The sequence below is a fragment of the Pteropus alecto genome, unplaced genomic scaffold, assembly GCF_000325575.1.
Source record: "Pteropus alecto unplaced genomic scaffold, ASM32557v1 scaffold177, whole genome shotgun sequence".
Classification (NCBI taxonomy): domain Eukaryota; kingdom Metazoa; phylum Chordata; class Mammalia; order Chiroptera; family Pteropodidae; genus Pteropus; species Pteropus alecto.
In genome coordinates this window covers 1901743-1915589 of record NW_006442207.1, presented here as the reverse complement: position 1 = coordinate 1915589, position 13847 = coordinate 1901743, and the positions used below count along the sequence as shown (strand labels likewise).

General features: G+C 36.6%; 1 protein-coding gene across 1 annotated transcript in view; it reads right to left on the bottom strand.

Annotated features, from left to right (window-relative positions):
• The window catches only part of PDZD8 (PDZ domain containing 8), a 66553-nt gene that overhangs the window by 51997 nt on the left and 709 nt on the right, over positions 1–13847 (bottom strand). The window contains exon 2 of the mRNA XM_015596311.2: positions 13115–13845. Within this exon, the coding sequence (XP_015451797.1) occupies positions 13115–13845 (731 nt within the window). The remainder of the gene's footprint in view (positions 1–13114; positions 13846–13847) is intronic.

Below are 13847 nucleotides of genomic sequence, written 5' to 3'. Positions count from 1 at the left end.
GTAATTGCTTCCTCATCGGTGTTCTAAAAGCACTTTATACACTTCTATTATGCCACCACTCACCCTGTTTACATGTCTGTTTCTCTCCGGCTCTCCCCATACCACCCCATCCTCCCAACTAAATTATGAGGGAAGGGAACATACATGACAGGCAGTACAGAGCAGACTCTGGAGCCAGGCAGCTGGGCTTGGAATCCCATTCTGCCACTTCCCAGCAATATGACCTTGAGCAAACTCTGACTTCAAGCCTCAGTTTCCTAATGTGCAAAAGGAAGATAAAAAATTATACCTACTTCATAGTGCTATTATAAGAATTACATAAAATAATGAAAAGCACTTAGCATCCTTCACTTCTCAGCTTCTTTCTGACAAGGCAGTTTAAAGCAGTGTTAAGCACACAGGTTTTAGAATCAGTACTTGGTTTTGTTTTTGGGTTCCAACACTAACTTTGAGAACTTGGGCAAGCTACTTCAACTTTGAGAGCTTCAGTTTCTTCGTCTGTAGAAGACAGTAATTAGCACCTATCTTATAGGGTTATTGTAAGGATTAGATGAGAAAGTTCACATAAAGCATTTGGCACAGAGAGGTGCTCTAGAAATATTTCCTATCACACTTTCTATTTATCTATTTTAAGGCTGGTCTCCTAGAGACATCTTAAACAGCAAATGCCTTCCTTTCTACAAGGAATTATTTCAAGACTCAGCATTCACCATGTTTGATGTTCAAGGTCATAGCTGTTAGTCTTCCTCAGACTCTAGATTCCACATGGCCATGATTTCAGTCACATTAGTAGATTCTTTAAAAATTGTGTTCTTTGTGAGGATATCAACTTGCAAGTGCACGGAAACAAATTAACCTACCCTAGGTATCACCTTTCTACCTGTGTCATTAAGCTTTATACCCAAGGCTTATATTAAACGGAATATATTAAGAAACTGACCTATGGAAACCCATGGAGAACTGTTCTGTTTATAGAATTCCTTTGTGTGCACTATGCTGACAAAGTTCATACTTGGGAAAATTATTTTAATTTCTGTACTCCTAGGGAGTACTCCAAAATAGTTATGATACTAATAAGAACAAGGAAAACAAATATTGTTACTACGCCCCCCAACTCGTCTATATACCCTCTACCTAATCGATGATCACATTAATCCAAATTCCTAATTGTGCACAGAATAATCAGTAACTACAATGCTTCACAATTTTGTGAAGTGGTTTTCTATATATGCTGAACAAGACTGAATACTAGAGGCTGCAGGTCCCTCATAATAGAACTCAATAGCTGGTGACTCAAAGGCAAGTCAATGTTAACGGATATCCTGTACACTAGAGATAAAGTATCAAATGAGATGAATTGCACAGGGAAACAAACTAATTCTCTTGACAGTGTCTGATAAATCTCATATCTTTTTATGTTCATCACAACCCATAATATGACGGTCCCTTACCATAGCCTATGACCGATAAAATTAAAATTCTCACCTTTCACAAAGCTTCAAAAAAAAGTGGGGGAACAGAACCCTGAGAACCTTCTATTTCTCTTTAACCACCCCAAAAGCATGCCTTTAAATAGGAGATATAAAAATTACTGTCTCTGTTTCTAGCATATCTGTAAATTACATATTTTCATATACATCCTTGATTCTCATGACTCACGACAATGTACAGCCTTTTAAGTCTTATTTCACATATGAAGAAACTAAGGAAGAAGTTCATGTGGCTTTCTGTGATCACATAGCAAATGTTACAGTCAAAACTGCAACAGATCCATTCAACCCTGCGCTCCTTTCAACACGAGCGCGTACAAGCAATACTATAAATCAACTGAAAATAATGTATGTAGCTAATATTTATTAAAGCTGACTAGGAAAGTGAGGTAATAGGGCACCTTCTTTACATATGGTAAAAAAAAAATAAAATAAAAAGCAAACTTTAGGTTAGACCAACAGTTCTCAAAAATTCTGTTCACAGGATCCCTTTATATTTTTAGAAAGGATTTGGACTCCAAAGAGCTGTTGTGTATGTGGGTTATATCTACTGATATTTAAATTAGAATTCTATTTATATTTAAAATGACATTAGAAATTAAAATTAACGCTTATAAACAAAAGAATACACAAGCTTACATTCCATTAGCCATCAGGGTGATAATGTCATCACATTGTGAAGCTCCTGGAAAACTCCACTGTAGGACATTCTGTCTCATGTAAGACAATGAGAGCGGAAAGAGGCAGATAACATTTTTGTATTACTATGAGAATAGTTTCAACTTGGTAGACACCTCCATGCAGATCCAAAAGAATCTCCAAACCACACTTTACACTTTGAAAACCACTGAGGGTAGATAGATAGTAAATAACAACCTTTAGTTATGGCAATTCTTCTAAAGTTTTAAGTTGTAACCTATTATCTTACTTTAAGTACATTGTTTCTCCCTATTAAAAAAAATCTAAAGGAACGAAAGACTTATTTATTCCCTCTCAGCACTAATTTTCTTTGTAGTGCACAGTTTCCTGGACAAAGATGGTATCAAACATTTACTGAGTAAACTGAATCCTTTCTGAAGTCTAGTGGATGGAGGAAGAGAAAACATCTTAAGGCAAAATTATTACCTTCCTACTATGGTAAAGACATGAACAACAAAGTATATAATAGAGGTCTGGTCTTCTCAAGTCAGTTAGATGTATCAAACAGACAAAAAGGTCCATTCCAGATATGAAATAAGAAATAGCAAAAGATCTGAACAAGAGAAACGAGAAAAGAGTTAATATTTTAACTGTCCGGCTTTCTCATTTTTTCTAGCCAGATAAAAGTAGCAAAGCTTTTTCTGAAGTATAAATGATTTTAATATTGTGTCTCTTTCATCCTCTTAGTTCATTAATTACCTGAAGATGGAACTTATTAGATGAAAATATTTTTTAGATGATTTGTACTTGTATATGAGAAAAATCCCTATATTAATTTAGACCTATGCAAAAATAACAGAAATGATTAAAGCCTTACATTTACATAATTCTTTTCTCTAAAAACTTGAACTGTAGATATTTATTTCAGTCTCAAAAATAACAAGTTGCATGATTTGCCCAAGGATATACTAAATCAACAAATCAACAGTAATTTCAGAAATTCCTCATTATGTAATCCTACTGTTTCAGGGCAAGAGGCTGAATTACTTTCAAGAAAAACCTTAAAAAAGCACAGAGAATATCCAAGGCTCCACCAATTATTACCATAGAGTCTGGTCTAATAAATGCTTGTTGACTGACATGAATCTTGGAATAACTGAGTCCAAATTCTAACTTCACAGTACTAAAAAATTAAAATATTTTGAGTAATTTATTCAAATATTTTAAGTAAGCAATTTACTAAAAAATGGCCTATAATTTAGATAAATTGTATTCATGTGCTTTACTATGAACTGAAACTGTCACAAATTTTCTCCTACTTCACTAATCTTAAAAAATTTGAACTAAATTCAAATTATCCACCACTCCGGCATTCGTTTAAAAAAAAAGAAGACATATTTTGCTATGAACATATTTTAAATTCTTCCACGTCGAGTTTGCAATTCTAGTCCTCATTAAAATCTAAAGTTAAATGCTGAGAACTAATAACTCTTCCAAATATTAAAATAGACCAGATATCACCTATCCTAAATTTTCCAGAAAATAATCTTATACTTAGTAATGGTGAGAATAAAACAAGATTTTCAATGCATTATAAAAATAATTATCTGACAATGAAATCGGTTATAATAGAATGGCTCTTACTTCAGCCACAGCAAGTTTCACAGAACTAAAAGTTATGATTTACTTGCTTGACCAAATGACTAAGGTAGCAAGACTGTAGTCAGCAATCATGATCATCCTTAGTAATGAGTGTGAGTTTAATCTAGTATTCATGAGACTATTGTGTGCAAGTTGGCATACAACATAAACACGAGGTGCACTATTTAGTAGATATTGATATCTGCATAAAATAGTTCTAAGAACAGAATACAGTCATTTTTCAAAATTTAAATTCTTGTAGCCAGCTACTAAACAGAAATTATATCTCCTTATTATTGCTACTTAAGATTTTACAGCAAAAAGAATAGATGTCACTTATAACTGCAGATTATACAGGTAGGATAGGGAGTTGATCCTAGGAGAAACACCATTTCTAAACATACTTAAGGTCACAAATACCTGTTTTACAGGCTTGTACCTTACCAAGAAACGTAGTAAACAAAGCAGGTACTTATTACAAAAGAATAAACCCAACTAAAATATTTTACTGTGCTAATCACAGCATTTTTAAGTACATACTATTAAGAACTAATTATGCTAGAGAGTGGGAAACTTTATAGCTCTTTTACCAATGTAATGCAAATCAAAGCACAGACATTTCAGTATTCCACCCACCATATCATCAGTCCCACTCTCCCTGTAAAATATGAAGAATTCATGGGCATGAATACCCAATGTGTGATTAGAGAAGAAAGAAATACATGTTCCAAAGCACTCTGCTGATTTCATAATATTGGTAATTATGCCCAACCAGTGCAAATAAATTTTATTGTTATTCTATATCAGTCCAAAGAAAGTAAAACCTACAATTTATCAATGTTGGCCTTTCCTAAGAATGTGGAATTAAAAAACCAAGGCTTCTGGAGTGTCTTGCAAACACATTTGTTTTGTTTCTGCTTGTGTGTGGAAATGAGAGGAGGAGAGTTCATAAGGCGCCTCATAGGACCTGAAGTCAACACTGTGAAATGCTGAGGAAATCAATCAGCATAATTGCTGTGTGTGTGTGTGTGTGTGTGTGTGTGTGTGTGTGTGTGTGTGTGTGTTTAGGGGGAGGAGCACTCTTCTTCAATACTGATTTTACAATGAGAATTGGATTAAATATCACCAGCCTGTGTTTCTGACAACCTTCAACCATTAAAAAAAAAAAAAAGGTTAAGATATGTTCCATATAGTTTAAGAAATTCAAAGAATACAGGTATTCTTTAATTCAAAATCTCAGCATTTCAGTTACATGGCTGAGTTCACTTTGTGAAAATTTATCAAGCATACCCTTAGGATTTGGGCAGTTTCTGTATACAGCCACGCAAACACACACATACATACATACGCACACACATTGATAAAAAGTTTGTGCAAAATAAATTCAGGCATTTAAAGGACTAACGTGCTTTTTATATAGGATAGTCGAAAGGTGACATTTAAGCAGAGACCTGAAAAGTGATGGGGTGAACTCCTTGGCTCTCTGTGGGAAAAACACTCCTGAAGAACAAGTAGCAAAGGCCTTGTGATGGGCACATGCTTGGAGTATGAGAACAGCCAGGAGGCCAGAACAGTCTAAGTGAAAGGAAGAGTTATAGAAGACAACTCCAGAGCTAGAGAGAATGGCCAGGAGTGGAGTAAAGCAGTGAATGAGTTAGACCCATACACACTGCCTGGAGGGATGTCCACATTACACATACAAACCAATTTGCAGGGTCACATTTATATTCTACTCTTCCATTTTATTATGAAGGAGAAAGAGAGGGGAGGGGAAGAGGAAGAGGGAGAGAGAGGCACCTCCCCAGTAAATGAGACCTGTACATATGTGTTTCAGCATATAGTTAAGCGCACATCTCAAACTTAACATTTTCAGGGGTATGAAATTAAAAGGGAGAGTAGATTTTTAACTTCTTTTTGATCCTAAAAACTATTTGAATATCTGCAAAAACCTAGCCCCCCCCCAAAAAAAAGAAAGAAAGAAATACGACTAAAAAACTTCAGAAGAAAAAAGTCTAGTATCCATACAAAGATGTAGGTAAAAAAATGTTTACAGTACCATTATTTATATTAGTGAGAAACTGAACAACAAAAAAAAAACCCAACAAGGAATCAGTTAACTTATGGTACATCTGATCAACGTAATTCTAAGCATCTGTTAAAACAATGAAGAAGGTATATTTAGAAAACCCAAGATACAGAAAGCAAAAAGAAAAAAAAGGCAAGCTACTAACAGTACCAACTATGACTCTTTTTTTATAAATTAGAATACATTTAGAAAAAAATATGGAAGAATCGTCCTCAAATTTAATAGTTTTCTTTAAAGATATTACAGGAGAATGTTCATTTTGATATTTCATAGTTTTTAACTAAATTTTTATAATGAGCTTATCACTCATTTGAAAGGGAGAAAATTTGAATGTGTCACCTAGCAAATGTCTGACATATATCTAGAAAAATGTCTGACATATATCTAGAAAAATGTCTGACAAATGTAGGATAATCAATAAATGTGTATTTTCAATTGGTTACTAAAGGAAAGATACATTTATTCAGTAGGTATCATATGTGACATTTATTACATCCAATTAGGTATTATTCCCACTTCCATTTTACAGATACAGACAATGAGACTAAGGGAAGATAAGACCTTTTGCCCAACGTCTCTGGCTCAGTATAGTGCTGAAGTCAGGTATACATTACTCCAAAGCTCTGTCTCCTGGAAGACAACTTAAGTGCTTCTCTATACCCTCAACTCAAAAGAATGAAATCATTCCCTAGTACTGGCAGTTTTTATTTAGCACCTGCTGTTGTGCTCATCTGAAGGTAAATAATTAACACTTATACTTCATTCTTCCCTAGTACAAATACAGTAAGTATGTGGTTTTATGCCAGTCTTAGCGATGTGGTAAGAGAGATTTTGAACTACTCTGTAAAACTTCTAATAACCAGGTGGTTGCTTTATGACTTTCCAATGAAGCGTGATGTGCTCTGATGCCATGCCAAAAGTGGGGTTAGGTCCTGTGACTTTCGGAAGGAATAAAGGGATTTACTAGCACTTGTTTTCCTGGTGACATTGTTCTGTGAAACTGGAGCATGTGATGAGAAGAAATGCTGGGTCAGTATTTAACTTCTAAACAAGGTATTTAGTGGTAGAAACTCTAACTTGAAATGTCAGATGTTCTTATTGAACAACTGATTCAAAATGTCTCAGCCTGCTACAAGGAATCTTAAAAGGGAGAGAGGTTGCACTTTCTTGGATAAAATTATGAAGTGCTTACTGTTTATTTTAGCATGTTAGTTTTAGTTATATTTATGGCAACAAAGTTGCATCCTTCTGTCTGTGTTTACTATCCAACCTGGAGTCTATGGACCCTAGATAGATTTTGACTGGACTATAAATTTCATGAAATTGAATGAAAACTTGTTTATGCATTTTTCTGCAGAGTATGTATGCAGTTTTCCAAAAAGATAGTACCTTCAAAAAAAGTCTGAAAGTGCCTTTTGACGTATATGCATATGTGTTCCCCTTTTTTGTAGGCATTTAAGCATAGTTTTTCATTTTTTAGATTTTTTTAAGAGTTTAGAGTAGGGATTAATAAACTTTTTTTTTTTTAATAAAGGTCCAGATAGTAAATATTTTAGAATCTGTGAGTGCGTGTGGTCTGTTGCAGTCTTCTTTTTCCTTTTTTGAACAACTTCACATGTAAAACGTAACTGTAAAAACAAGTCTTAACTTATGGGCCTAATATTGACTTGTTTGCAAACCCCTGGCTAAGAGTAACAGTTGGTTTATCTCTGCAGAAATAACATGGAACAGACTTTGGGAGTCCAGGAATTTTTATTTTAAGAATTTGAGAAAGTCACTAACACCACTAAGTCTCAAGTTTCCATATCTTCAAAAATGAGATACCAACCTCTCCCACACAGCAGTTTTAACTATTTAAGTTAGATAGCAAGTGTATGGGACTGCCCACACAATACCTGGCATATAGCTAGCAAAGTGATTTTATTATCCTGCCTCTGTATCATCTAATAGATCATTAGTAACATTTGTAAATCAAAATTAACTGTTTGATTAGGCATGCTCCTCCAATACAATCAACTTTATGTTGATCTGCTTTCGCTATTTCCAGGAACAAACTGGGGCTTTCCCAGAAAGCCAACAGACGTGTACATTACTGATTAGAATCTAAGTCTTCTCATAATTACTCTTCTCCCTTCAATGTGCAAATCAAATTTCTAGAGCAAAGATTTAATTTATCAATTCATTATTTTCTATCAAGTTTTTTAAATGCCTAAATCACAATAATTCAAAGTAGCTTTAAGAAAACTCTTCTTGCAAAAAGTAAAACCAGCACTAAACTGGAGTATATTTAGGTGTACTAGGGAAATTAAAGTCACAAAATATTATACAACACACAATAATTAGGTGTTTGCCTTAGCAAAGATACTGATCTCTCCTCTTCTCGTTCCTCATAAAACTGAAGGTCTTAAATATATCCAGATGTCATTACAATGAGCTTTAATTGTTGTTTGTTTTCCTTAGAAAGACTCACCGCCTTGACAGCATGAACTATGTTACAACCATTTTTATCACCTTCACATTACCCACCCCAACGCTAAGTATTGGTCGTCTTCAGGAAGTAGTTACTGAAAATAAATTACTTTCGAAAACAATTATTTATCTCTAAGACAATGGTCTTTCGATTCCACTTATATAGATATTCATCTGAGCAGTAGCACGAGAGAAAGCACAACAGATAAAAAGTTAGCTACTACTACATCATTACTCCAGAATAGCTAGAGTGATAACACTAATGTTCTTGTCTCTGGTCTCCCAAAGTATCAAAGGTTAGGTTTCCTAACATTAGTAAACAAAACTATGATTCCTACAATCACTAAGGAATTGCAGTAACTTTTTAAAAGTATATTCTAGCCTAAGTAAAGACATCTTTTAAAAGCTGTCCATATATAGAAAGAAAAGTATGAAAAAGTCAATACATACAGTATATTACACTTAACTTTACAAATAATTTTGTCAGCTTGCAGCAAATTTACTTTGAAAGTTTTTAAGACATGGATCAAAACCACCTTTACTTCATATAATCAGTAAAATAAAAAAGCAATAATTAACATTAAATGTTTTTCTTCCTCATCTCAGAAGACCGAGGAAGAAATAATTCAATTGTAAACCACATTAATAAAATAAGAGGCTTTCCAGACCAAGCCTAATTTAGTTCTCTGAAATTAATGGTGTGTTTAGAGAAGATATAGATAAATACAAAGATGAAAAAAGCTCTAACTAAATACAGCCGTGTCCTTGCCTTTAGTGGGGACAGTGGCCCTCCTCAATTTCCAGTTACCAAGAATATTTGAAAATTTCCACAAATATATATTAGAACGTTTTTCAGGAGTAAAAAAACAGTTACTGTAAAAATAGTCATGTTCAGAATACATTCCATGAACTTGAAAAGTGACATTTTTTCCAAATATTGGTTCCTTACTCATTCATTAAATTCAAATAATGTCAATACGTAGATGCCCGCTCCTGTACTTGGAGACCAGAGAAGTGAAAAGCAGCCATTATCTACTTTACTATCACTATACTACAGAGAAATAGAAAATGCTTCAAGAGATTTAAAAAAATTCTGGCAGAATTAAAAAAAAATTCAACATGTCTTTTATAAAATAAAATTGCTCAATGAAAGTCCTTTTAAAGATATAATGTTTAAAAGGGGTAAAAATTATCATTCTCTACTATCTAGCTATTAATTACCATTTTCACTGATTAGAAACAATAATGTTCCCCATTAAGTAAGGGTCTCAAATTCACATGAAGGCAGGTCAGGCAACTACCATTAGTTAAGTGTAGCAAGTAAGTGGGAACTGTAAACTACATACAAGGGCTTCATGCAGGTGCTACTGGACTCCATCTCCCCATCCTATTATTGCTACAGAATGCAGCCCTGGTGATACAAAGTCTTCCAATTTTTCCTAAGAGAAGCCAGAAATCCAAATTATGCAAAATCTTCCATTTTTAAATGTTGGCAAATAAGAAATAAACTAACAAAAAAACACAATGCAGGCCAAATAAAAAGTACTTGCAAACTGAGTTTGGCCTTACAGTATGCTACCAGTGCTAGCTACACAGCAATACCCTAGGAGCAGAAGCCTCAGTAAGAACCTCAAATATGCAACTCCTAGACCCTAAACTCCCAAGACTATTTATTACACTCAGATTTCATGATGGATTCTTCATGTAGTCAAGAACATTAGTGGTAATTTTTCTCTTGAAGACTAATTTTGGGGTTAATTTTTTTAAAAAATACTACATTTCAGGAAAAAAATAAAACAACTAACATTGAAGTGGCTAGATTTAGAATTCCATTATTAAAGTTAGAATTATAATATATAGAAAATGTATACATATTAAAGCTCATTTAAAAAATATTATAATGTTTTACAAACTGTGTTAGTTGGGTAAAATGAAGTGTCAATCAGCTGGGTCCTTAGAAAGCACTCACTTGAGATTCTTTGCATCTCTAGAAGAAACATCAGGAACTGGCAGTCCTGATGAGCCACCTTCACATGAAAATGGTAAAATAAATAAAGGAAGGAAGAAGTGACAACAATGTTAATTGGCAAGATATTTCTGTTACGTAGGTGCCAAAGGATAGGAAGACTCGATACAATTTTCTTTACTGCTTTAGCTCTACTAAGTAGATTAGATGGCTAAAAAGGATAAACTAGCAAGACCTTCTATTTGGAAACAAATTTACTGTATTAAAAAAGAAATGCTATGTGAGTCAGTAACCAAAGATTTAATCCCTTAACAACAAGGCAGTTTAAGAAAAAGTTTAAGAAAAAGGCAGCCTGGCTTTATTAGAGCTGGATTTCACAATTTGACAGCTGTGTGACTTTAACCACTCTGAGCACCATTCCCTTACCTATAAAAAAGGCTAACTATTAGCTACTTTAATTCTCATTAGAATTGTGATACATCTTAAAAGTGTTTTAATTCATTCTCTTAGCTGAAACTTGAATCTGCACCACTTTAGTAGTTTAAAACACTTTTCTGGTTGAACAGCTACACAGATAAGAAAACTCAACCCTTGCTTAAATCAGTCTTTTTCATCATCTCACTTGTTTTCTTTTACTAAACTAAAATCACCTTCTTAGTTACTTCTACCCTATCAATCACTTTCTAGTTTAAATATTGTTAAAGATGGCTAACTCAATTCTCACTAAACTCTAAGCTCTGCAAGGATTAAAGTTGCTCAGTATGGAAGCCCCAGTACCTAGAATACTAAGCACATAGTGGTTGTATGATAAATATTTGCAGACTGAGTGATACATTCTGTGCAGTATTTATTGGTTGACTACTGAAATGCCTTCTAATATAAAAAGCATAAATGTGTACATTTCTGGAGGTGATCATTTAATGTTTAAGGTTTAAAAGTCGAAATACCATACTAACCCAAGCACAAGCTATGTTTTTTAAAAATCCTTTGGATATAGTAAGTGAAAGCATTTTGCTATATTTTAAATGGTGATGCTATTCGATGATACAGATGATAAAGTTCCTTCAAAGCAATAAACCTATTACTGGCTCCATAACTCTTATTCATAATTTCCTTCAGATTTAACTGAATTCCAAGTCTGAATAAAAAACAAAAACCAAAAAACAAAAAACCACCTCTCAAAATGGTATGCAACCTCACTGCCATTGGCTATTCTGCAAATAACCTCCAAATAATAACAACTCAGTCAAATGTTATTATCTGAAATTTACACAGAAAATATCAGAATCGAAATAGCCACAGACTATTAAAATCTGTAACAACTTTTCACATGACTTTCTTAGCAATATGCTGCTATAAATCTCTCACTGCTTACTAGAACTCATTTATAATTTAGTCACTTAAATTCCAAAGCTCAAAGAACTGGTTCCATAAAGTATGTTCTACTTCACAGAACAGGAAATCAAACACAGTGAACATCCAGTCCACTATTCTCTGCAAATAAATCTATGGAAGCATTTCCATTCTAAAGCAAATCTCTCCTGCCACCTGACAGTTTTAAGCTGTCACTCTGGGCTATTAGCTTAAACAAAACATAATTAGTAAGGTAAATCTGCCACATACACAAGTCAGTAATCCATCTCAAATCCAAACATAAAATATTTCTGGATTATCTGGGTCACTGATGCTTGAGACTGTGATAGAAAATTAGTGATCTAGAAATAGGCAACTTCCACTAAAGGGCACTGGGTAAGGCAAATACCAGATTGATATAATTTTATAAAAAAGGACAAAACCAAAAAGGTCAAACATTTTAATGAACACAAAGTAAGACTGAAGGTGATATTAAAAATTCATGTTTTAGAAGAAATAGCCATGTATGACCATTTCCACTCCAATAACAACAAGCCTTCCCCAGACCCAAGTCTGGTTTTTACAAAACTTCCTTTCTTCTTCCACTTCTTCTATATTTAAAACAAAAACAAAAAACAAAAAAGCAAAAAAACTTGCAAATGAATCAAACACTATATCACATAAAATTAAACCACCAAATGCAAGACAGCTTTTAAAAGTTAAAATCACTACCTATCATTAAAATTCTACCTGCAGGGTGATTTCAGGTACTGTGTGAAGAACTTACAGCCATAGAGAGCTGACACACGAGGGGCAGAGTCTGGGTGGGTCTGTGCTATCCAACCTATGCTGAAAGGGCAGATGACGTTGACATAAAGTGTACAGAGAACTACAGTATGCACAGGCTCCCAACTCCTTTCCAATTTGCCATGGAAACGTATTCCTTTACAACAGACACTCTCTCTTCTTGAAAGTTGTCATAGCAAAAACGACCTGCAGTTGTAAAATATAACGGCCCTGGCCTTACCGGCACATTCTTCCTGCCTGTACTTTGTGCCCAGGAACAATTTCTCAACGTGGCCAGGGTGATGCTGCAAAGTGCTCTCAGTGCAGCAACCACATATAGGAGGAAGAGTTTCTCAACAGCCCCAGAGCGGACCCTGGGGATGCGGGTGGATTTCCCTTCTATTTTCGGCATGCTGCTTCCACCCATGCTGACAGCAGCCTGCGTGCCCGAGAACGTGCCAAAAGGTTTCTAGCTCACGTTAACGCCCTTTGGGAGCAAAGGTGTGCACTCCTGGCCGTTATCCCGGGCCCTGTCCTGGGTTGGGAAGATCCCTAGAAAGGCAGGGGCCGGGGAGAAGCCTTTGTCCTTCCCACGCCACAAGGCAGCAGCCTCCCGCCAGGCCCAGACTCCCAGCAGCCAGGTCCCCGCACCTGTGGGATACCTCTCCCCCACCCGCCTCTCACCTGATCTTGTAACTCGGAAGGGTGTGCTTGCGCTTGATGATTTTCTTGAGCTGGTTGACGATGATGGAGGTGAGCTGGGGCATGGGCCGCCCTTCAAACTGGGAACGCACCTCGAAGTCGATCAGCGGGTCCTCCACGAAGGAGAAGAACCAGTGGGTGAAGGGCACGCGCGTGAGGACGAAGCGCAGCCTCCCCACCACTCGGGACAACTTGACGAACAGGTAGGCGGACTTGCCGAAGACTAAGTCCACGTCGATGGCCAGGTGGAAGCCCCCGTTGTACTCCACCTCTGCCTCGAAGGCCAGCTCCTCGGGGCAGGTGGCGGGCAGCGCCTCCCCCTCGGGGCCGTCGGGCTCTCCGCTGGCCGAGGGCACCACGGGCCGGACGAGCCGGATGGTCTTGATGAAGGGCACTGTTTCGCCCAGGAACACGTCCCGCAGGCTCAGCCCCTCCAGCAGGCGCCCGGCCGTCTTGGTCTGCAGCAGCTCCTCGAACTCCACCTTGATCTTCTTGGTGACCCAGCGGCGGGCCAGCGCGGTGTCCCGCAGCTCCCGGAACAGGAACAGGATGGTGGCGTTGAGGAAGTAGCAGGTCTCCCGCGTCGGCGGGGCGGGGGTCTCCGGGGTCGGGGTCGCGCCGCCCTCGGGGGGCCCGCCCGAGGGCTCCTCAGTCCCGCCGGCGCCATAAAGGTACTCCCTGAGGGCCAGGCCCGGCACCGGCTTGATGTAGCGGA